At 45.1% G+C, this 24920-nt stretch overlaps 2 protein-coding genes across 4 annotated transcripts in view; both read left to right on the top strand.

Moving 5' to 3' along the window:
* Positions 1–24920, top strand: part of UBE2A (ubiquitin conjugating enzyme E2 A) — a 276953-nt gene that overhangs the window by 166706 nt on the left and 85327 nt on the right. The gene's annotated exons all lie outside the window — the stretch shown is intronic.
* Positions 1–24920, top strand: part of SLC25A43 (solute carrier family 25 member 43) — a 36501-nt gene that overhangs the window by 4359 nt on the left and 7222 nt on the right. The window contains exons 2-4 of one of the 2 annotated variants that reach the window (XM_069102169.1): positions 3556–3797; positions 5567–5739; positions 10742–12034. In XM_069102169.1, coding sequence (XP_068958270.1) covers positions 3556–3797; positions 5567–5739; positions 10742–10897 — 571 coding nt within the window. In that variant the 3' untranslated portion in view covers positions 10898–12034. Of the gene's footprint in view, positions 1–3555; positions 3798–5566; positions 5740–10741; positions 12035–24920 lie in introns of those variants that run through there. The other variant, XM_069102168.1, reaches the window with a different exon arrangement.

Below are 24920 nucleotides of genomic sequence, written 5' to 3'. Positions count from 1 at the left end.
TGAGGAGGAAGGTCTGTGTGTGGCATGGTCAGACTTATGCTTTAGATGGACTGGAGTAGGGAGAGACTTGAGGCAGGGAGGCAAATCAATAGCCTATTGCAATGGTCTGGGGATGAGGTGATGAAGGCCTACACCAGAGTGGTGGTAGTGTCAGAGGAGAGGAGGGGTAAAAGCAACAGGCTTTGTCAACAGATGGAGGTTAAGAGTGAGGAGTCAAGATACCTAGGTTATGAACCTGGGTGACTATGAGGATGGTAGGACCATTGACCATTCTAGGGAAGTTTGGAAGAGTGAAAGGTTAGTGGGGAAAGAGAATGAGTTCAGTTTGGAAATGTTGTGTTTCAAACGTCTCTGAGATGTCCAGCTCACAATGTACCGTAGGCAGTTGGAAATAAGAGACTAGAGGTCAGCAGAAACAAGTAGATCTAAGAGTCATATTCGGAGAGATCGTTAAATCATGGGACCCAATAAGATCACCACGTGAAATAGTAGAGAGCAGAGGTGTCAGAACAGCAAGTGCACGAACCAGATAAAAATGTCAAAATAAATAAAAAATACAACAGAATATAGATAATATGAAAATGTGGTTTTCTAAGTTAATGTGTGGACTGGAGGGATCCTTATATATGGTTTACTGGACCTATTTCTATTTGTAGAGAATGTTCCTCCGCTTTAAAATAAGAGGATTGGACGGAAAGGTCTTTGAGGCCCCTCTTGCAGTTCTATATCTAGGATGCTATGTGTGACCTTGGTCACTTCCCTTCTCTGGACCTCAGTTTCCTCCTCTGTAAAATAACAAGGTGGGGGGTAGATAGCTTCTGAAGCCCCTTCCTATGCTACATCTGTCTTGATACCCACAGTGCTTAGCACTGTGCCTGGCACATAGTAGGCACTTTATACAATGCTTGTCAGTTGGTTGACTGATCCCCTTAGAGTTGTTAGTGCTTTCTCTAAAATCCTTCAGTATTGAGCTTCATATATGACCCACCTGAAGTGACTCCCGGTCCTGTAATCGGGGAAGGAGGGGTCTGTTAATTACTCACATTATACTTATAATATAATAAGTAGTCTTTGAATTTAATGTAGCTGCTTCATACTAGGCTTTGGAGCAGAGCGGATAGATTTCTGGCCTTGGAATCAGGAGAATGTGGGTTCCAGTTTCATTTCACTTAACCTCTTTGTGACTCGGGCAACAAATTATAGGTTGTGTTCTGCTGGGGTGGAGGTGTAAAAAGTTCCCACCCAGGTGCATTCTTGAACCCTTAATTGTCTGGATCTACCCCAAGCCTCACCCAGCAGGCTAGCTTTCCCTGAACTGTGCCCAGACTCCAAAAACTACCACTCTCTTCTCCTGAAATCCAAATCAAAATTACCATGCCTTTTAGCTTAAACCCTCATTCATTCCCTGTTCCTGGGTCCCCTGTGAGTTCTAGTTGAAAGCGATCTGATTAAATCTTAAGGTGTGAATCAAGGAAAGGGTAGTTACCTTTTAAAAGAGCCAATTCTGTAATTGGTGGGATTTGATACCAACAAAAGTAATCCATTTCTAGCCTGGTGAGAGAATTATTTTAAAGGGATTAAGAAGCTATTTAGGAGGTAAAGGCTCCTTAAATTCCTTTGCCCAGGCCTGGTATCTCTCTATTGTAAGGGGTCCTGGTAAGCACGGAAAGGGAGGGAAGAGAGAAGAATACACCAATTAACAGAAAGGTAAAGAAGTTTAAGAGCCAAAGAAAACCTATATTTGAGACAGTGGAAAGGGGTCAGACATCTCCAGTTTCAAATAAATTACTCTGCTCTTGTATTTCCTCCTCTTTTGCTTTTTGAAAATTAAATTAAATGTATTTCCATTAAGGTAATTGCCTCTTTTTCGAATGGCAGAAAATACCATGTCTCTTGCTATCCTGGATCCCCTTGGCGTGTTTTTTTAACCTTGCTTGCACAGAGGAGTGGCTCCCTCCCAGGTTCCTTGGCTAGGAAATACCTTCCATGACAGTTCTCGACAAATATTTCTACTTTCTCCTGGAAGACCTTTATGATGGAATTTATGCTCCATCCAGAATAAGGAACTCTGTGACATTCTTGTTTGCACAAAGGGAAATTCATTAGTGGGGGTACTTGGTTACATTTCAAGTCAATTCACTGGTTGGGGGTGAAAGGGTTGAAGAAAAGGAACCTTTTCATCAGTGGATGAGAGGAGCTCCTATTTACATTGATAGGATCCTAACTCTGGGTCTAGGCCACCCTAGAGATGGGAGAGATCTCAGAGCCATCTAGCTCAAACTCCTTCATTTTACAGGGGAGGAAACTGAGGCCCAGTGAAGGGAAGTGACTTCCCAAAGTCACACAATAGGACCCTCAGACCTCAGAGGCTATCAAGTCCAATCCTCTCATTTGAACAGATGAGGAAACTGAGAGCTGTAAAGACTTTCCAAAGTACACACAGATTATATAAAAATCCTGTGAAACCAAGATTCACAGCCAGGTCTTATGATTACAAATCCAGGGCTATTTCCACTTGCCCCATTCCCCCCAGTCATTAAATATTATCATTCTTCTCCTTTTCCAAATGAGGCAGCTAAGACTCAGAGAGGGAAAATGACTTTCTGAAGGTCACACAGCTCCAAGGCAAAGCTGGGACTTGATCCAGGGAGGCTTTTTGGCACCTGACCTAGTTCTTCTTCTACCATCCCCATTCTAAGGCTGCCAGCAGGTGAGAAAGGGCTGCTAATCAGGCCAGAAGAGGTTTCAGACTTACACTAAAGGAGGATAAATTTTACCAGCTAGAATTTAAGTGAGACCATGGTAGATAGAGAGCCAGCCTGGGAGGCAGGAAAACTTGGGTTCAAATTCTGCCTCTGAAACTAGCAGTGTCACATTGAGCAAATCTCTTCCCCGGCCTGATCCTCAGTTTCCCTCTCTGTAAAATGGGGAAATTGGACTAGATCTAGGCCCCTGAGGGCCTTCCAGCTCTAGATCTGAGAGCCTAGAACCTAAGACAATGATCCTGTTCTTTCAAATGCAGGATGATTCCTTCACCCTGCAGGCCACCTCTCAGTGAACCTCTGTGTTCTTCCTGAGGCTTGGCTGCTCTCCTACGACAGAATGGGCCAAGATGGCTTGGGAGAAACTGACCAAACTTGTCCTCTGCTTTCATAACCTTCTTGAACCCAGAGTCATTTCCATGCTACTATTTGGCATCGAAAGTAAGCTATTATTATTGTTGTAGTAACCTGTGTGTCCTTGGGCAAGTCCCTGGGCTTCAGTTTCCTTATCTGTAAAGTGAAGGGGTTGGACTAGCTGGTCTCTGGAGTCCCTCCCAGTTCTAGAGTTCCGATCCTATGTATGACCCTGGGCAAGTCCCTTCACCTGCCTGGGCCTCAGTTTCCCCCTTTCTAAAATGAGGCAGTTGGCCTAGGTGGCCTCCAAGCTGCCTTCCAACCCTAGATCTGTGATTCATCAGTAATAGCCTTCCTAATCATAGCTTACGTTTTCACAAAGTCCTTTCCACTGCCGGAATGAGGTTTCAAATGGCTCTTGTTTCTCTTGCCTTCATAGGTTCCTATTGCTCTTCATGGATGACCTGGGTTACGTTTCCCAGTGGCGTGCAATCATGGCTGGAAGTCTTGCTGGCATGGTGGCCACCATTGTCACCTACCCGACCGATGTCATCAAAACCCGGTTGATTATGCAGAGCCTACTGAAACCGTCTTACACAGGAATCTTCCATGCCTTCTGCACTATCTATCAGCAGGAAGGATTTCTGGCTCTTTACCGAGGAATTTCCCTCACTGTTATAGGTAAGCTGGAAGTAAAACTCTTGGACTCTTTCTTATTAAGGAGAAGGCCCACGAGGAAATAGTATTTTATAGAGGAAAGAACCTAGGAGCATTGGGTTCTAATCCTGGCTCTACCACTGATTAGTTGTGTGATTAGGCCTCAGTTTCCCATAAACTATAAAAATGTCTGAATGATCTATAAGGCACCTTCTAACTCTGTCATTCCATGACATTGGGGAGGTAGCATGGTAAAGTGGAAAAAAAAACACTGCCTCTGAAGTCAGAGGACCCAGGCTGAAATTCTGCTTACTACTTGTGTGACCTTAGACAAGTGACTTGACCTCCTAAGGCCTCAGGAGCTTGGACCAGCTGGCCTCTGAGGTTCCTTCACAATTAAGGCTCCTTTGTGGCCAGTTGGTGATACAGTAGACAGAGTACTGGGCTTAGAGTCAAGGAGCCCATAGTCCAAATCCAGCCTCACACTGACTAGTTCTCTGACAATGATCGGGTCTCTCAACCTCAGTTTCCCTATGTCCAAAATAGAACCAACGATAGCACCTATCACAGAAGATTGTTATGAGGGCCAAATAAACAAATATATGGGCAGCACTTGACAAATCTTAAAGCCCTGTAGAAATATGAGCTATTACTAAGTTACTTCACCTCTGGGACCTCGGTTTTCCTCTCTGTAAAATGAGTGGGTTGGCCTGGATGGCACCTAAGACCTCTTCTAGCTCTAGATCCATCATTGGGTGAAATTTCATTCTAGTGTCTAAGACAAGAGTGGGGAACCTTCGGCCTTGAGGCCACAACTTGAGAGCCACATATGACCTCAGGGCCACAGGTTACCCACCCCTGATCTAAGATTTAGACCCCCCCCCAGCCATTATGGAAGCATGTGTCCACTTTTTCATTTTAAAAGGCTGTGAACCTCAGATGTGACTGGTTTTCCTTACTTCTTCCTTACCTAGAGTAGATTGTTTCCCACTGCTGTTTTTCAGGGGTCTAATGTGAATCTCACTCTAACCTCCTCCCCCAGAACACTGCTATTTTACCTGGCTCCCCCCAGGTAGTTTTTCATCTTTTTAAAAATATATTTATTAGGTGTGGCCAGGTGGCTCAGCGAGTAAGAGTACCGGCTCCAGTGTCGGGATGACCTGGGGATCGAATCCGGGCTTCGATACTTAGCACCACACCAAGAAATAACTGGCCATGTAACCTTGAGCAAGTTACTTAACCCCGGTTGCTTTAAAAATAAAAAATACTTATTTATTTTTAGTTTTCAACATTCACTTTTATAAGATTTTGAGTTCTAAATGTTTCCCCCTCCCCAAGATGGCTTGCAGTCTGATATAGGTTATACATGTGTAATCATGTAAACACATTTCCACATTAGTCATGTTGTGAAAGAAGAATCAGAACAAAAGGGAAAAACCATGAGAAAGAACAAAAGACAAAAAAAAGAGCAAATAGTTTGCTTCCATCTACATTCAGACTCCATAGTTCTTTCTCTGCATGTGGGTAGCATTTTCCATCACGAGTCCTTTGGAATTGTCTTAGCTCCTTGAGAATCAACTAAAAAACTAACTTGAAATAACAACAACTTCAGCAAAGTTGTAGGATACAAAATAAATCCACTTAGATCACTGGCATTTCTGTATATTACTGACAAGACCCAGCAGCAAAAGATAGAACAATTTTATGTAAAGTAACTAGTTTTTTATCTTTGAGCTGGTTTGTGTTTGGCCCTCAGCTCACCCACCACTCTCCCTACCTTACCATCTATCTAGGTGCTCTGCCATTCTCGGCTGGCTCTTTCCTAGTTTACGTGAACCTGAATCGCATCTGGGATGGGCCCCGAGATCGCTTTTCCCCACTCCAGAACTTTGCCAACAGCTGCCTTGCTTCGGGGGTTGCCCAAACAATCTCCTATCCTTTCGACACAGTGAAGAGGAAGATGCAGGTAAAGGGGTGGGGGGAGTCACTATGGGCAGTCTTAGTACATGGGTTCCAACCCTGAAGATGCTGGCTCCTTTCAGGCTTCCACTAGGAGAAAGAAAGACCTGGTGTCAATCCAAATGCTTTCAAAGCAGCTTGGGTCCAAATGGGTCGATTTTCTAGTGAGGTCCACCTTACGTGTTTTACACATTCTCTCTCCCAAAGTGTTTTGTTTTTTGGGTTTGTTTTTTTTTTTTTTTTTTGCTTTTTGGAGGGCAATTGGGGTTAAGTGACTTGCCCAAAGTCACATGACTAGTTTTTGTGTTAAGTGTCTGAGGCCAGATCTGAACTCAGGTCCTCCTGACTTCAGGGCTGGTGCTCCACTCACTGCACCACCTATCCACCCCTCCCAAAGTGTTTCTTACCCTGGCATCCTGGGATAGATTTGAGAAGGTCTCTGAACTTGGATGGGAAAAACATGACATCTTTATTTTCACTGATCTCAAACTGAAATTTAGCATTTCCCTCAAGTGTGAACGTGGTCAATGGACCTGTTGCTAGTTCGAACATGACTGCAATCTTGCCATCTGTGGTCTGTACTTAAAACTAATTGTTTCCTCTGTAAGTCTACATATTTTAAGCCTTTAAAAACACTATTCTGAGAAGGATTCCACAGGCTTTACCATAGGGGTCCAGGTCACAAAAAGAGGGTAAGAACTCCAGATCTCCAAACAATAGGTTGGCAGGAAGGGGTCTCAGTTGAGTCACTGGTCCAGGGCAGATTAGAAATACCCGCTTCATTTACACAGAGCCCTCTATCTCCTGACATACTATGCCCCTGAATGGAGGTGGGGCCGCCAGGTGGCAGAGGGGGAATTGGACCACTGAACATTGTGAGGTTTCTGAGCTTCCATTGGGGACACAGGGCTGCTGCTGCCACCAGCTGGAGAAGAAATGTCCTTCCACAATACAATGGCTATTCTTGAAATTGGAGCACCAGTTACCTCATTGCCCCCAAATTCATCAGCCTGTTTTCAGCTTTCTGGTGGTGAGCCCCTCTCCTCACATAGCTAGACTGGGCCTTAGGTAACAGACACAGGGTCAGTTGTCAGCCTGTATACAAGGATGCGATAGATAAAGAGCTAGATTTTAAATCAGGACCTGGTTTCAAATCCCAGCTCTTCAGCTTGCTACCTGTGAGACCTTAGACAAGTCCCCTCACCTCCCTGTACCTAGCTTCCTCCTCTGTAAACTAAGGGGGTTAGACTAGAAGACCTGTGAGGGCCCTTCCAGCTCTAGACCTAGGATTCTATGCATTACCCTTTGGTAAATTACTTCCCCTCCCTGTGCCTCAATTTCCTCCTCTGTAAAATAAGGGAGTAACTTCCAGCTTTAAATCTAAGACCCTATGTGTATGACCTTGGACAGGTCACCTTACTTTCCCTGGGCAGCTGGGTGGAATGGATAGAGTGTTGGACCTGGAGTCAGGAAGTCCTGAGTTCAGATCCTACCTGAGACACTTAGTAGCTGTGTGAACCTCAGCGAGTTTCTTAACCTCTCTCAGTTTTCTCATCTGCAAAATGGGGATAATAATAGATCCTACCTCATGGGGTTGTTCTTGAAGATCAAATGAAATAACATGGGAAATGCTTTGAAAACCTTAAAGCTCTATTATGAAATGCTACATTTTCTCCTCTGTAAAATGAGGGGGTTGGATTCATTGGTCTCTAAGGGCCCTCCCAGCTCTAGGATCCTATGTGTGGCCTTGGCCAGGTTACTTTCCCTCCCTAGGCCTCAGCTTCCTCTTTTGTCAAAAGAGGACCTTGGAGTAGACCACCTCCAAGGTTCCTTTTAGCTCTGAGTCTCTGGGACTTCCCAGCTTGGCAAGACCTAGCATAGTTGGCACTGGCTTGGCGTAGCCTTGGAGAATGCCAGTGGGCACAGAGGAGGACTCCAGTGGAGGTTACCAAAAAGTGCAAACCCAATTGGACTTGAAGTGTAGTAGGGGAATTTGCCCTATGCAGAGGATCAAATTCCATAAGGGGAAGAAGCCTTTGGGAGTACGAATTATCGTTTCCTGATGTTTTCAAAGTTTGAGTTTCCATAGTGGGCAGAAGCAGGCTATTATATTTGCAGTCTGGTGGAGTTATTAAGCACTAGCTGAGAGGAAATTCAGGTCATGGGAAAACCCTGCCACAGCTACAGATATTTTGCCTCAGTTTCCCATTGTTGATGTTTTCTTCAGGGTCCTGAGGTTGAGCTAAATTAACCAAATGGGAACTGTTGTTATTTGGGATGGGACTATACCTGTGATTTCATGTAATGGGGAACCCCTGGGTGAGGACACTTCCTCTATCAATTTGTAACTTAGGATCTTAAAGAGTTTTCCCAGGACATTGGAGGGGACAAGGGGGGCAGTTAACACAACCTGTAGTGGCAGACAGAACTTGAACCCAGGTTTTTGTGGTTCCTAGGCTGGCTCTCTATCTACCAGACTCTCTCTCATTTTCTTTTTTTGTTAATTTTTAATTTTTTTTGCAGGGGGGAGGGCAGGGCAATTAAGGTTAAGTGACTTGCCCAAAGTCACACAGCTAGTAAATGTTAAGTGTCTGAGGATAGATTTGAACTCAGGTCCTCCTGACTCCAGGGCTGGTGCTCTATTCACTGCGCCACCTAGCTGCCCCTCTCTCATTTTCTTTAAGGTCTTTTCTTACTTCTCAATGGTCCAGCTTCCAACTTCGTCATTCCATCCACACTGCCCTCTCTGAAGTTACCAATGACCCCTTCACTGCCCAATAGAATAGCCTTTTCTCAGTCTTCCTCCTTCTGGACCTCCCTGCAGCCTCTGACACTGCTGATCGCCCTCATGTCTCTAGGGTTTTGTGTTCCTACTATGTTTGTGTCCCTGTTACTGGTTCTCTTCCTCCCTACCTGACTGCTCCTTCTCTGGCTTCTTTTTGCTGAATCTCCATCTAGGTCACATCCAATGATGGCTCTGTCCTGGGCCCTCTCCTCTTCTCCCTTCATACTATTGTTCTTGGTGATGCCATAAGTTTCCATGGGTTCAATGATCATCTCTATGCTGATAGTTCTCAAACCTACTTATCCAGCCCTAAATTCTTGACTAAACTCCAGTCTCCAATCTCCAACTGCCTATTAGAGATCTCAGATCAGATGACCCACAGACATCTTAAACTCATCATGTCCAAAAGCAAACTCATTGTCTCACCTCCCTCCCAACCTCCCCTACTTCAGATTTCCCTGTCATTGACATCTTCCCAGGCTCCCAACCAAGACATTATCCCTGGCTCCTTCCTGTCTCTCACCCCTATATCCAATCTGTTGCCAAATCCTATGAATTCCACCTTCCTAATGTCTTTCAAAAATTCCCCCTTCTCTTCTCTGACACTGCCACCGCCTTAGGGCAGGCCTCATCACCTCACACCTGGCCTGTCATCTTCCCCAGCCTTTTCAATCTTCTTACATCTTACTCCCCTATGATAACCTGTCCATTCAGTAACCCTGGCCTCCGAACTATTCCTCATGTCGGACAGTCCATCTCCTGCCTGGGCCTTTTCACTGGCTGCTTCCTGTGCCTGGAATGCTATCCCTCCTCACCTCTGCCTCCCAGCTTCCCTGGCTTCCTTCAAGGCCCAGCTAAAATCCCACCTTTTGCAGGAAAACCTCTCCCATCCCTCTTAGTTCTATCACTTATCTCCAACTTATCATATAAATGTACATTATACATGTATACATGTATGTGTTTATATGGATATATACATATATGTAGATATGTCTTGTCTGTGTGTTGTTTGCATGTTTCCCCCCATTAGACTGTGAGCTCCTCAAGAATAGAGACTGTCTTTTGCCTTTCTTTATATGCTCAGCCCTAAATACAGTGCCTGGCACAGAGTAGGTACGTAATGTTCATTGACTGACAGCCTTGCTACTTCTCTCCATATTTAAAGAAACAAAAATTCACTTGACAAAGTGATTACTCTTTGGCCTTCTCAATGATCCCATTATTTATTCATTTGTTTGGAGATTTCTGTTTTTTTTGTTTGCCTGTTTTTAGAAAGATACAATAGTCCAGGTCTCTGGGGATGGTCCTAAAGTCTCTAGAGGACACATCTGGAATGCATTTTCTGAAATCACAACTGAGGTCACCCAGTAGAGAAGCTAGTAGGGAAAAGAGGAGGCAGTGGGAAGCCTGAAGGTGTCTGTGCTCTCTTCCTTCAAATGGCCCAGGGTCAGTTGGGAGTCACTATCCTCACCCTTCACCCACACACACACACTTCCACCACCCTGGCCACTTGACCCAGAGAATGCCCTGCACACAGTGGAAAGTCACTGTCTATGGGAGATAGTGCTTGCTAAACTGTACTGTCTTACTGCTCTGACATGGTCCAGCTGCTGCTTGCTGGAAAGCTGTGAAGGCGCTTAGCTCAGAGCAGCCTTGCCTTTTTTGTAGAACAAAGGCAGAGTGGGGTATTAGATTATTATGGTTTTTATTCAATCTTGTCGACTCTGGTCCAAATTGTTTTGCAATTTGTCAAGTGTGGGCGTCAGCTCTCAGTAAATGATTGTTAAATGGGGAGAAAATTGCATTAATCCATACAGTCTTCCTGAGAGACTTAACCATTTTTTCATCAATTTTATTCCCAGCTAAAATCCCTTCTTTTACTGGAAGCTTTCCCTAGCCCCTCTTAATTCTAGTGCCTTCCCTCTGCTAATTGTTTTCTATTTATCCTATATATGATTTGCTTTGTTTTGATTTGTTTACATGTGGTCTCCCCCATTAGACTGTAAGCTCCTTGAGAGCAAGGGTTGTCTTTTGCCTCCTTTTGTATCTCCAGTGCTTAGCATAGTGTCTGACACATAGTAAGGGCTTAGTCAATGTTTATTGATTGATCCAAAGATATCATTCCCCTTTCCCCTCCCCAGAGTTTCCTGCATTTGTCACTTTAGGGGGACAGGGGGCAGGCACCAGGATTACACTAACAAAATGAGATGGTTTTGCTTTTTAGATCCATGTGACCCCATCACAAGGGCAAGATGGAAAAGCAGAGTTGAAGCTTTCTAGGAAGTTACAAGGAGATTCCAAGGAGTTGTTTATATTTCATGGGGTAGTCTTCTTTCCTCTCCATCACAGACAACCATCCCTTATAGCAAAAAAAATTTAAAAAGAGTGGGAAAACAGTTGAGTAAAACTAATCAACACATAAAAAATATCGATAGTGTTCCTTACCCATAACCCTTCACCTCTGCAAAGAATGGAGAGCTGGGCCTTCTCATATATCTTCCTTGAGGCCAAATTTGGTCAATACAGTTTCCCAGCATTCAGTTTCAATTGTTTGGTCTTTGTCCTTTCCATTGACATTCTTGTAGTCATTGTGTATGATGTTTTTCTGGTCCTGCTTACTTTACTCTGTATCAGTTCATATAAATCTCTCAGTGCTTCTCTATCATTTATACTTATTGTTTTTTAGAGCACATTCATGGATCACAATTTGTTTAGCCATTTTCCCCAAAGAGTAAGTCTTAACATCCCCTAGGTTACTACCATTATTTTGATACACTGTCCTATAAGTAAAATAAAGAAATACTAGTTACTAGGGGGTACAGTGGATAGAGCACAGAACTTGGAATAAGGAAGATCTGAGTTCAGATCCTGCCTCAGAAACTTGATAGCTGTGTTGACCTTGAGTAAGTCACTTAATTCTCTGTTTGCCTAAATTTCCTCATCTGTAAAATGGGGCTAATAATAGCACTTACCTCCCAGAGTTATTGTAAGGATAAAATGAAAGAATATTTATAAAAAGCTTTGTGAACCTTAAGCTCTTATATAAATGGTAGCTATTATTATTATTATTATTTCCGAGGAGGGGGCTGTTTCTAAAGAATGTAAACAAAACAATGACCTTTAAATAAAAGCATTCAAATAAATGACAAATTATGATAATGCTTTAAATCGCCTCATTCCAGTTTTTTTATGCCCAAGGGAGAATTCCATTGTACCCACAGAATATGACCTCATCAAATAGCATTAGAAACAACACAGATCCTGTGGTTGACTATTTTTTTTGTCTTTGTGGAGGGAGAAAGGCAAGGCAATTGGGGTTAAGTGACTTGCCCAAGGTCACACAGCTAATAAGTGTTAAGTGTCTGAGGTCAGATTTAAACTCAGGTCCTCCTGACTCCAGGGCTGGTGCTCTATTCACTGTACCACCTAGCTGCCCATGATTAACTCATAATAAGGCATCTTGGCACGGTGGATAAAGAGCTGGCTTAGGAACTGGGAAGACCCGGATTTGAGACCCACTTCTGATACATATTGACCGTGTGACTTTGTGCAACTCACCCAACCTCTTAATGCCCTAGGCCAGTGGTATCCAACCCAAAGAGAAACAGGACCACCAAACTGTGCCTAAGGATCCTAGACTACATATTGAATTAGAATACCATGTATAAACATCATCTATGTTTCATTGTATTTTTATTTATTTGGTTAAATATTGCCTAGTTACCTTTTAATCTGGTTCTGGATACACTTGGAAATGTTCTAAGGTGATGAATTCAACACCTCTGCTCTGGGCAACTAAGACAAGAAGTTTCAGAGAAGGTGCCAGCCTACCTTGGTAGAAGGAGTTTCCAGTCCAGAAATTTGTTTTTCTTATGATAAATGGAAATATCTCCTGTACAAACAGGCAGTGTATTCTTAGGACATTAGTCAAGGCCTCATTCTCAGTGGTTAATAAATTTTTGTATAGCAGCTTACAGTTTGGAGTCAAATCTAGTCTCTCTCACTATCTGTGTAACCTTGGAAAGCATTTTTTTCAATTCAAAGCATTTAATTAAAATACACGAACAAGTCAACATTAATTAATCACCTGCTGTATTCAAGAAATCCACATTTCATCAAGCATCTATAACATGTATCCAGTTAAGTACCTATAAAGTCATTTCAGAGCAATGCAAAATAATTTTAGGGGGGAGAAAAACTGTAGGCTTGGAGAATTAGTAAAGACCCTATACAGAAGGAAGCCAGGGCCTTCCGCCAAGGCTGAGATGAGGAGGGATGCTTGATCCCTACACAAGAGAATCATGAACATTAGAGATAGAATATTATATAGGAAAGACCCAACAAGCCAACTTAAGGGAAAGTCATTTCACTTTCCTGGCTTTAGTTTCCTTTACTGACCAGTTCAGGGTTTGGATTAGATAACATCAAAGACCCCTTCCAATTTGAAATCTATGAGCCTATGAGCCTTAGGAAGAACCACCCAGAAGATAAAAAGATGCTTTAAAATTTGGCTGATGCATTGTTCTTTTTGGTCACTAGATGGCACTGATGTAAATACATAAGAAGTCAAGGTGGAAATGTGATTTTCTAGAAAGATCTCAACTTATGAAAGGATGGGCCCTTTAACTAGTTCCCAATAAACCAACAAGCAATTATTAAGCATGCATTGTGTGCCAAAGCTCACATAACCTGTTTGGGCTTTCTGGTGAGGAGAGGGTGAGGAGGGTAGAACACTGCAGTCAGATCTAGGAAGAAGAAACCTGTGTGACCCTGGCTTTTCTGGGCCACAGTTTCTCTGCCTGTAAAAGGATGGGGTTGGGCCAGGTTGTCTCTCAGGTCTCTCCCAGCTATGTGAAGAGCTATGAAAGAACGATGGTTATGTGAGCTCTTTGTAAATCTTTTGACTCTAAAAAAGCAGTGTGGTTCAGTGGGATGAGCCCTGCATTGGGAGGCCAGCTCCACCACTTACTACATGTGTGACCTTGAGCAAGTCACTTCTCCCTATGCCTCAGTTTCCCCCTCTATAAAATGAGTCAGGGTTGACCTAGAGGGCCTAGGAGGACCCTTCCAGCTCTAGAGCTATGATTCTCAGTATGACCCTGAGCAGATCATTTCTCCTCCCTGGGCCTCAGTTTTCCCCTCTGTAAAATGAAAGGTTGGGCTAGAATCCTCAGAAGCGTCAGATCTTGTGTTCTTGTACCGTGTTCTGGGATAGGGGGCAATGTTTTTAGGTTGGCTTTTCAAGGTGTGCAGTTTTCAGAGCACTCACAGCATCAGGGGGTTCATCATCCAGGAGCCCCTTAGCTTCTAGCAGCTAATGAGGAAAAGGGATTGCCCTTCAAAGTCCAGTTTCCATTGACTTTGAAGAGTGGATCCATCTCATTTATGAAGTGCTAAGTATGTCTGTTGTAACATGTGAATTCCCTCCATCTTCCCCCCTGCCTAAGCCTGTTTCTGTTTCAAACCGTGGGCTTTAAGCAGCCACCGAAATCGAGGAAAGCTGTCCTAGGTCATACCAAAGCCAGCTGGAAGTATTCCAGGCAATCATGACAATAACCCTAGGCCTGGCTTTGGTGCTCCCAAGCTTCCCTTTGTCTTCCTCTCTGCCCCTCCCCAGCCACTTCTGCTGGAGAGCAGAGGCTTGAAGTGCGCATGCGTGTGCGTGTCCTCCTGCTTTTGGCAGCCTCTCCGGAAGCTAGGCGAGGAAGACAGCTCAGTCCCCCATGGTTGCTCAGGGTGGGCCCTGGGAGAAAGGAGGAGGAGCGGACAGGACCTGCATGGTGCCGTAGGAGGCTCCCACCAACCAAAACAAGGCCCTCAGGGGCCTCCCACCAGTGCCTGGAATTCCTATGATTAAAGACCTTTTGGTGATACCTGCATTTCAAATGAAAACATTGGAGCCCTGAGAGAAGGAAGCAGCCCCTAGTGAAAACCAGGCTTCAAAGAGACAGCCATACAGTGCACATAGTGCAATCAGGAAGGCCTAGGTACACAGGATCAGAGCTCTAGACTTGGGAGTTGGCCCCTTCACTGAATAAATAAGGAAACAGGCCCAGGCAACAGAAGTGACTTACAAAGCGTCACACAAACTGCAAGGGACCTCAGAAGCCATCTAACCTAACCTCCACATTTTACAGAGGAGGAGACTGAGGCAAGCTGCCTCTCCCAGGGCCACACAGCTAGCATTTGAACAGTCTCTGTGACTCCAGGTCCAGTGCCCTATCTATCATGCCATGCCACCTCTAATCCTAGCTGTGTAGCCTTGGGCAAATTGCTTAACCTCCCTGGGCCTCTGTTTCCATATCTGTCAAATGAAGGAGTTGGAATAAATGGACATCCTTTCCAGCTTTGAATCTTAGGATTAAGATACAGGACTGGCCAATTTGGGGCTGGGGATCTTTTTGGTGGGCAGAGGGTAGCACAAAGGGGGTTAATAGAGGTTCTAGAACACAGTCCCATCAGAGTGCCAAAGTAGGTATTTCTGGGAGTCCGCCCTAGGTCACTGAGTGTCTGAGTGCTGAGAATGCTGGGTGGCAGTGAGAGGTGTTGAAAACAGCGGCTGCACTGGGCCAGGGCCAGACTTGGCTTGCAGTTTTGTCTAAAATCAGCTGTGGTCACCTGTATCAGGTCATGGAGTTTCATATAATACAGATGAAATAACGCATCATCTCATCGATTGACTGTTTTAGAGGATCTGAGATCTAGAACTAGAAGGGGCCCAAGATGAGTCCAAGTCCCACATTTTACAGAGGGGGAAACTGAGGCAGACAGAGGGTGTTTTTTTTTTTTTTGGTTGTTTTGAAGTGAGTGACTTGCCTGGGGTCACATAGCTAAGAAGTATCTGAAGTCAGATTTGAAACCAGGCTTTCCTGGCTCCAAGTCCAGTGCTCTATCCATTACACCACACTGCCTGGTTCCATTAAAATTCCTAGGCTAAATGCAGTCAAAATCAGTGTTTGAACTGAGGACAAAAATGAAAGCCTGAAGGCAGTATTCCAAGTGGTGCCAGTGACTGAATACAAAGAAAATTCTTTGTGAATCAGGACTGAACAAAGGGCCTAGTGTGTTCTGAATGGGGATGCCCAGCCTGGCCCAGTGTAGACTGGACGCAGCTCCTGGCTCATCTTGCTGAATGAATAATAATCCCTCTCTTTGGGGTATAGTGTCTTGCCATCTCTAAAATGCTTCGAATACACTGTCTCATTTTTAGCCTTGCCAAAATCCCATGAGGTAGACAGGGGAGGGACTCTTCTCCCTAGTTTACAGATGAGGAGGCCGGCACCTAGAAGGGTGGGGAGCGTCGGGCCCTGAACACTCCCAGTGAATGGCTAATGGAATCGTGGCAAGAATGCAGGCCTCCTCATTCCCAGCCTACCCTTCTCTCCTCTAGATCCTCCATGAGCCCCAGTTCTTGTGCTCTCAAAGGGTTCAGCTACGCTCCCCTGGAAGTCCTGCTTGCAAAGGCAAGGTCCTCCTTGGCCTTTTTTGGTCAGCCTTGAAGCTTTTCTCCACTCTCTTTGGTTGCTCCTTGGTCATGATCTAGTGTTCACACTCACACTTGCACTGCTCCCTCATCTTGGCCTTCTTTAGACCAGGGATTTTTGCTCTGTCTTTGGAGCCACGTGCTTGGCACATAGTAGGTGCTTATTAAACAATCACTGATTGGTTGGCTTTCCTTATTTCTATCAATAGCACCACCACAGTCCCAGTTGCCCACGTTTAAAACCCTCTCTTCCACCCACCACACCCTGGGCTCTGTTGTGTGGCACCTGACTATATGAAACCAGTTCGTCCATGTCGAATTACTTTGTAGTTCTACTGCATACTTGACCAGGTTTGGAAGATCCTAGATCTCAGGCTGACAGAAAGCCTAGATTGTGTCCAACCCCTGCATTTTATAGAGGAGGAAACGGAGGTCCAGGGCAGAGAAGTGACTTACCCAAGGTCACACATATTGGATCCTACATCTAGAACCAGAAGGTATCTTAGAAACTGAGGCCCAGGGAGGGATAGTGACTCACCCAGGCTCCCACCTAGGCTCCTAGATCTAGAGCTGGAAGGCAGCTCAGAGGCTATCAAGTCCAATCCCCTCATTTTACAGAGAAGGAAACTGAGGCCCAGGGAGTGGTAGTGACTCACCCAGGATCCCACCTAGGCTCCTAGATCTAGAGCTGGAAGGCAGGTCAGAGGCCATCAAGTCCAACCCCCTCATTTTACAGAGGGGTAAACTGAGGCCCAGGGAGTTAAAGAGACCTGCCCAGGGTCACACAGTTGGTGTCTAAGGCAGAATTTGAAGCCAGTCCCTTCCTTGTCCAGGCCCATGAGGAACAAGATCCATGCGGTGACTTTATTAGGCCACTAAAGGGTACTCATTCATTCATATATTCATTTATTCATCCATTTCATGAGCACTGATTACAAGAATACCACCTTTTCATCAACTAAGGTTAAAAAGTTTACATCTTTTTTTGTCCACTGCTCCAAAGTTCTATTTTTCCTTTGGGTTTTGGGGAACAAACCTGTGAATCCATTGGGGTGTGGCAGTCCCTCCTCTGATGCAAGTTTCTACCTGCTGGACCACTTTTCCTAGACAGCATCTCTGAGTTGACTAAGCACTGCAGGTAATTCTCCCAGCAGCCCCGTCTCAGCATCTTCCCCTCAAAGCCTCCCCTCTTCCTCCCTTCCTCATTACTGTGAAGGGCACCAGAAGTCTTTCAGTTACCCAGGCTGGACACCTAAGTGTCAGCCTTGACTCCCTCCATAGCTGGAGGGTTCCTGCCTTTTATACTTCCCCTTTCCCTCCTCTGACACTGCCCCCCATTCTGCTGTAGATTCTCATCACCCTTCACTTGGTTTATTGCAGTAGCCTGCTGTGGGGTAGAGGAGGCCTGCCTGACTGCCTCAAGTCTCTCCCCATTCTAATCCACCCTCCACTCAGCTGTCAAACTGTTCCTCTAACTCCCAGGTCTGACCATGTCACCCTCTCTACTTTCAGTAAACCCCAATGGCTCAATATCACTTTCAAAAGGCATTTAAGGATCTTCTGTATAGCTTGCAAAGTCCCTCATAATCTGGCCCCCTCCTGCCTTCTGGGCCTTCTTACTCCTTACTTCCCTCCATGTACTCAGAGATCCAGAGACACTGGTCCCCTTGTTCTTCCGCACACAACATGCTCCCTCTCTGGACTCTGGGCATTTATCCTGGCTGTGCCCCATGCTTGGAACTCTCTTTCCTCATCTTCACTTCTTGGCTTTCTTCAAGTCTCAGCTTCCTTAACCTTGGTGCCTTGCCTCCTAGGCTACCTCCAGTTTCTTCTATCTGTAGCTTGTTTTGACACATATCTCACCCATGAGATATGTGAGCTCCTTAAGAGCTGGGACTGTCTTTTGCCTTTTTTTTGTTTCTCCAGCACTTGGTGCAGTGCCAGGTACACAGTAGGTACTTAATAAATGCCTGTTGACTTGACATCAGCAGGGCGAGTATTATTGTCCCCATTTTACAGATGAGAAAACTGAGTGAGACTCAGAGAAGTCAACTTGTTGGAGGCCCCAGAGTGACCAGGCTTACATTTGAACTCTTTATCTTCTGTCAGTCCATCCTTCTGTGCTCTAGGCCAACACCCTTTTCCCTCCAAATGCTCCATATTTGCCTACCGTAGTGCCTTTGCTCAACCCTGTCCCCCTTCTTAGAATGCTCCCAGTCTTAACCTGTTGAAATCCTGTTAAGTGTAACTGCCTCTTCCTCCAGGAAGCCTTCCCTGAATACCCCTGTCCCTTCCCTGCCAGCCCTCCCTTGTATCCCCATAAAGCTGCTTTTCTTGGGTCACTTATCACATTCTGCCTTACAATAGGCTTGTTTGTACACATGCTTTATTTAGTGCCATTACTTGACGGATAGCAGTAGTAGAATACAGAGACTCAGATTGGCCACTTGCACTCCATTTATCTTCCGAAAATGTTATGACTGGCAAGCCACTCTGACGTCTGTCATCTCCTGCTCCCAGAGCCCAGACTAGCCAACAGGACGTTTCCAACTGAGAACCACAGAAATGGAAAGTACATTGGTGGGGGAAAAGGAGCAATGGACTAGAAGTTCAAAGAATCCTCCATCTGGAGTTGATAAGACTTCTGAGGCCATGGAGTCCGACCCCCTCCTGTTACTGAGAGGGAAACTGAGGCCTGCAAAACTGAAGTGACTGGTGTAAGATCATTCATAGGTGCCTAAGCATAGAGCTGGCAGGGCCCCCAGAAGCCATGGAGTCCAACCCTTTCCTGTTACTGAGTAGGGGAAACTGAGGCCTCATGGAACAGAGGGGACTTGTCCAAAGTCACACAGAGATATAGAACTAAAAGGGACCTCAGAGGTCACTTAACAGAGGAGAAGCTTGGAGGTAAGGCAGCTCACTCAGTCAGACAGATAGCAAGCATCATAAATGGGGTTTGAAGCCAGATTCTCTTTTGGGTTTTGTTTTGTTTTTTGTTTGTTTTTTGGAGAGGGGAGGGCAGGATAATTGGAGTTAAGTGACTTGCCCAAGGTCACATGGCTAGTAAGTGTTAAGTGTCTGAGGTCGGATTTGAATTCAGGTCCTCCTGACTCCAGGGCCCGTGCTCTATTCACTATGCCACCTAGCCACCTGTGAAGCCAGATTCACAACTCCAGAGGTAGGATGTTGTGTGGCATCACAGAGAACGAGGGTGAAAGGAAGCCTAAATCATGGGAACCGGCAGCTAAATGCTGAAGGACTTTGCTAATATGATCTCTCTGCACGCAGGAGCCTGCTTTTGGCTAGGAAATAGTTAAAAGGACTTTCTCAGTGGAGGTAGAACAGAGCTAGCTGTGTTGGCAAGCACACAGTAGAAGGCTGTGTTGGCAGCTTCAGGATGGGCCCCCGGATGGGGGGAGGAATACCGAACCACAAGTCGATGCTTTTTCAGCCCCCAAACCTGTGGCCAGCAGAGCCCAGGAATGAAGCAGAGAGGGAATGACCTTCCTGGGGCCTCCCAAGCTCCTGCAGGGGAGGCCAGCCCAATGAGCGAGAGCAAACTCAAATGTGGAAGTGCGTTTGCCAGGGTAGGTTAAAAGGAGCCCCAAGTTGTCAGCTCAGCTCAAAATGTCAGGGCAGCCAAAGACTGTTTTTCTTTCTTTAAAAAGAAATGGCTCAATCCATTTTATTTTCACACAAACCCCAAGTAAAGCCCTGGGCTTGGAGCAAATGGAATTGCTTTTGCCAGCTGAATCATTCTCATTCTCTTGAGCAGTGAAAGCAGCAATGCAATTGATCACATTGATAGATGACCGAGTCAAACACTCGGCAGATGGAAATTCAGCCTTTCATGTGGGACCCTTGGCTCAAGTGAGTACATCAAGTGAGCTTGGCCAAGGAGAGGCCCAGCTGCACGATTTCTCTGAGCTTAGGAACACATTTAGCATCTGTGGCGTCTTCATTTCTCACTGGTATTTTCCTCTCTCTTCACGTTTGGGCTTCTGGTAAGCAACACAATTGTTGAGCGACACATAAGCAACAAGCACCATAGAAACAATACTAACATGGCCCTTCTTCACATCAGTGTGCTTTTTATAATCCCTAGCCTAACTTCCATGAAAGGCTCCCATAATTCCACAGGGGAGGGGAGGGAATCGTGCTTCTTTATCCAGGCTCCCTCTTCTTGCTCTGATTTGACATCAAGGAGCTTCTAAGTGGCAGTGAACCTATGGTTTCAAATGGTGCATTTGGTGCCACCTTGCCTCCTTGAAGCCCAGAGAATGTCTTTCAGATTGGAAACTCGGCCCTGTGCTGTTGAGAGAGCAAGAGAGAGAGGGAGGGTGCGAGAGAAAGGGAGAGACAGAGAGAGAGAGACAGACAGACAAGAGAGACAAAGAGAGACAGAGTGAGACAGAGACAGACAGACAGAGACACAGACAGAGAGAGGCAGATAGACAGACAGAGAGAGAACAAGAGTGAGAGAGAGCATGAGAGAGAGACAGAGAGTGAGCAAAAAAGAATGAGAGAGAGAGACAGAGACAGAGCAAGAGTGAGACACAGTGAGCTAGTGAGAGAGAACATGAGTGAGGAGCCCTGGTCACAACTGGGGCCTGACATTTGGGCACCATTGCTCTAGGGGACTCTCAGAGTAATGGAAAAACAGGGCAATCTTGAACCCAAGACTGAGTTTCTAAAAGGAAGCCCAGGTTTCCTTTCCTCTACATAGAAGCATTTTCATTGTGGAAGAAAGGGAAAGTACTTTCCCAGGCAAGCTATTCCTGGGGGACTGGGGCTGACCTCTTGGCTCAGTAAGTCAGGAACAATTGGAGTCATGATAGAAGATGCCAGTTCATCAGCAAGGCAAGAGTACCTTTGTAGAAAAGAAAAAATAAACAAACAGTACTCCGGCCTGAGTCTGTGTCCAGGCCAGGTCCCTGTCGATGCAGATCTGCTCCTTCCTTCCTGCAGCCCAAGGATCACAGAATTATTGTTGGAAAGCACTCTCATTTTTGTCTTCAGATTCCCAGAATTCCTGGGACATAGTTAAGTATGGAGATGTGTGAGAAAAAGAGAAGGTCTAGAAATAGAGAATGAAAGAAATACCAAACAACCAAATTCAGCAGCTCTTTATTACCTGTAGGACTAAATATCAGCCCCTCTGTTTAGCTTGCAAACCCCTTCACAACCTGGCCCCAACCTCTTTCCAGCCTCACTGAATATTACTCCTCTGACTCTAACACACACTGGGATTCAGTCAAACTGACCTTGCTGCACTGAGGAAGTCTATGTACAATCTTAAAACATGGGATATAAGTGAATAGAGCACCAGCCCTGGAGTCAGGAGGAGCTGAGTTCAAATCTGGCCTCAGACACTTGACACATTTTCTAGCTGTGTGACCTTGGGCAAGTCACTTAACCCCAATTTCCCTCCAAAAATAAAGAAAAAACCAACATGGGATATCACTTATCACCCACAGAGCTGGCTCATTTAACTTCACCTCCTGATCTCAATGTATTGTCCCAAAAGACCTCTTAAAACCATCCCAGATAAAAACATCTTCTAGCCTCTTGCCACCCTATAACTTAGGACCTCCAGTTTTGGAGGTCCTCCACTGTACTCCCTGACAGCCCACTTTGTCTTTGTCTGCCAAATACTCAGGATTTCTCCTGTGTTTTATACCTTTTCATGGACATCATCTCATCTGCTACCTTTGCATTCTCAGGATATTCCCATCATTCCAGCTGGACAATAGGAATGTCCAATCAAGTTAGCACTGGCAGCCTCTTGAAAAAAATCGCACCAGTGGGGATGGGATGGAGCCTTCTCTTCTTGAGCAATGTGAATGCAATCTGATGTTAATGGCATGATGGATAAAATTCTTGGTTTGGCATCAGAAAGACCTGGGTCTGAACTCTGCCTTGGGCACTTACTAGCGGTGGAACCCTAGGGAAATCACTTACGTTAGCCTCAGTTTTCTCATCTGTAAAATGGAGGTAATACTAACACATCTGTCCCTGGGCTATTGTGAGAGCCAGATGAGCTTTGCAAACTTTAAAGCACCATAAAGTACCAGCTCTGTTATGTTATATATGTTATGTATTGCCCCACATTGGAAAGAATCTTTCTTTCTCTCCTTTTGTGTCCTTCTTATTTATCCTACTTTTTGCTGCCATTACTGTATGATACTAACTCACATCTGTGCTGCACTTTGAGTAATTTCCTCATAACAACCCTGTGACGCAGGTAATGTAAGTCTTGCCCCCATTTTATAGATGAGGAAACTGAGGCTCACGGTGATTAAGTGACTTGCCAATAGTCCCACAGCCAGTTCATGTCAACATAGAGATTTGAACCCGGGCCTTCTTTCCACTACACCATACTGCCTTGCTTCATTGGATGTTAAGCTCCCTGAGGGGAGGGACCAAATATTCATCATCTCTTCCTCTTTCCCACTGCCTAGCCCAAAACTGGCACTTATCAGGGGCTGAATGTGTGGAGTATGATCTATGTTCCCTTTCTATCCCAACCTCCCCAATCCCAGAGCAGCAGTTGTGGTGGGGTGTATGGGGCCTCCTTGCTGTTCCTAGATGCTGTTGGAGTGTGACTAATTCTGAGAATCATAGCACATAGCTGGCGGGAATGCCTCCCCTGCTGAGGAAAGCTGCTTACTTGGAGCAACCATGTTCTAATAACCCCATTCCAAGCCATGTTTTTGCCAGCTGAGAATAAAGACAATTCTTTGGGGCCTAATTGGAGCCAAAAAACTCAAGGACCATGTGCTTCACATGACATGGGGAAGGCGCCTTCACTCCCAGCAAATAAGTAGGCCTGGCATTTCAGGGAATTTGCTTGCAAAGTGAAAAGCTTTAATTCCTCACATGCATCCATCCATACTCACCAGTCAAACATTCAATGAAGTTGTTTGCTTCTGCATCAGAAGTTCCCTCCAAAGATACATATTGCAGCCCATCCATGCCTGCCCTTTTATGCTACTCTAGTCCATGTCTATCAAAATATCTGCCGCAGGAAGGCCTTTGGACAGCCTTCCTTGCATTCTCCTGACATGCAGGAGGTACCAGTGGACCATGCTAGCCATTAACCCATTATCCCTTGCCTTTGCCACACATGCAGCCCACTTTTCTTCTTATATATTTTCCTTCAGAGGTCTCATTGGGTATAAGTTCCCACCTACACACACACACACACACACACACACACACACACACACACCCATGAGCCTCTCCATTGCCCTCTGTGGGAGATTTATTTTCACTTCACAGACTATTGTGTTCTATGTCTCCCAGCCATATGAGCAGCTGGGGTAGAATGCTGCAGCTGTTTGGATATGCCTAACTAGAGTGCAACTGAACCATGGCTACCCAATAGCACCATGGAATTCGAGAGCTAAAAGACACCTTAGAGATCACACAGAGGAGGAAACTGAGGCCCAGGGAAGGGAAGTGACTTGTCCAAGGTCACATAGCTAATAGCTCAGACAAGTTTCAAACTCAGGTCTTCCTGACTCCAAGTTCAGCACTCCAACCACTACAGCAGAGGTTCTGGTAGATGCCAGCAAACATGTGGCTCGGGGCGGCTAGGTGGCACAGTGAATAGAGCACCGGCCCTGGAGTCAGGAGGATCTGAGTTCAAATATGACCTCAGACACTTAACACAAAACTAGCCATGTGACCTTGGACAAGTCACTTAACCCCAATTGCCCTGCCCTCCCCCCTCCATAAAACAAAACAAAAAAAAGGGGCTCAAACCGTGTTAAAATATAATTGAAAAACATTTAACAAAATCAATAAAAGCAAAATACAACATAGATAATGTTATCTTGTGGTTTTCTAAGTCAGTATGCAGCCCACAGGGATCTGTTTCTGTTTGGATTTGATGCAACTGCACTAGATGATGGTGCTTATAAGATACTGTAGTCTTCAAGATTTGCCCCTGCATGAGACAAGATAAGTACCTGATGGGGAGAATCTTGCAGCTTCTAAGAACCCTTCCAAGAAACCCTGAAGTTCACAGCAGACTAAATAATGACCAAGAAATACAGTAAGAAACTATAGTAAATTACTTCTTCCACCCCAGAATTGCACAAAAAGGCTGTCAGGACATCATAGACAATAGGAAAAGGGGCCTCTCCAACAAAGTTAGTGCCAGCCAGACCAGGGACAGGACTTGTGTGGCCTGTGGAACTCTGAGTCTAGAAATGGCAGGAGTGGAGGACTTCCCCAAAAAAGCTCCAGGATGCAAAAATGAACAGCAACCAACCTCAAAGACCCAAGAGGTGGAGGTCCTGTCAAAAACCTAGGACACCCACACGACCAAGGAAGGTTGGTCACCCTTCCCCCCAAAATTGCAGCAGATGGCAGAGCCTGGCCCAACACAAAGCCCCAGTTCAAGAACTAAGGTCGGAGAGATGAGTAAACTAAAGACAACACTAACAGCTATCAAAAAGTATTGCAATAAATGCTAGAGAAGATGTGGCAAATTTGGAACACTAATGCATTGTTGGTGGAGTTGTGAACTGATCCAACGATTCTGGAGAGCAATCTGGAACTATGCCCAAAGGGCTATAAATAAATCATACCCTTTGACCCAGCAATACTACTTCTAGGGTTATATCCCAAAGAGATCATACAAGTGGGAGGAGGACCTGTATGTACAAAAATATTTATAGCAGCTCTCTTTGTGGTGGCAAAGAACTGGAAACCAAGGGGATGCCCTTCAATTGGGGAATGGCTGAACAAGTTGTGGTATATGCATGTAATGGAATACTATTGTGCTATAAGAAATGGGAAGCAGAAGGACTTCATAATAACCTGGAGAGACTTATATAAATAGATGCTAACTGAGGAGAGTAGAACCAGGAGAACATTGTACACAATTACAGACACATTATATCTGTGATGA

Source organism: Petaurus breviceps, unplaced genomic scaffold, assembly GCF_028583685.1.
Source record: "Petaurus breviceps papuanus isolate PSGF00001 unplaced genomic scaffold, PetGlider_PUasm1.0 532, whole genome shotgun sequence".
Taxonomy (NCBI): domain Eukaryota; kingdom Metazoa; phylum Chordata; class Mammalia; order Diprotodontia; family Petauridae; genus Petaurus; species Petaurus breviceps.
Note: the sequence above shows the minus strand (reverse complement) of the source record. Positions and strands in the feature narration are given on the sequence as shown.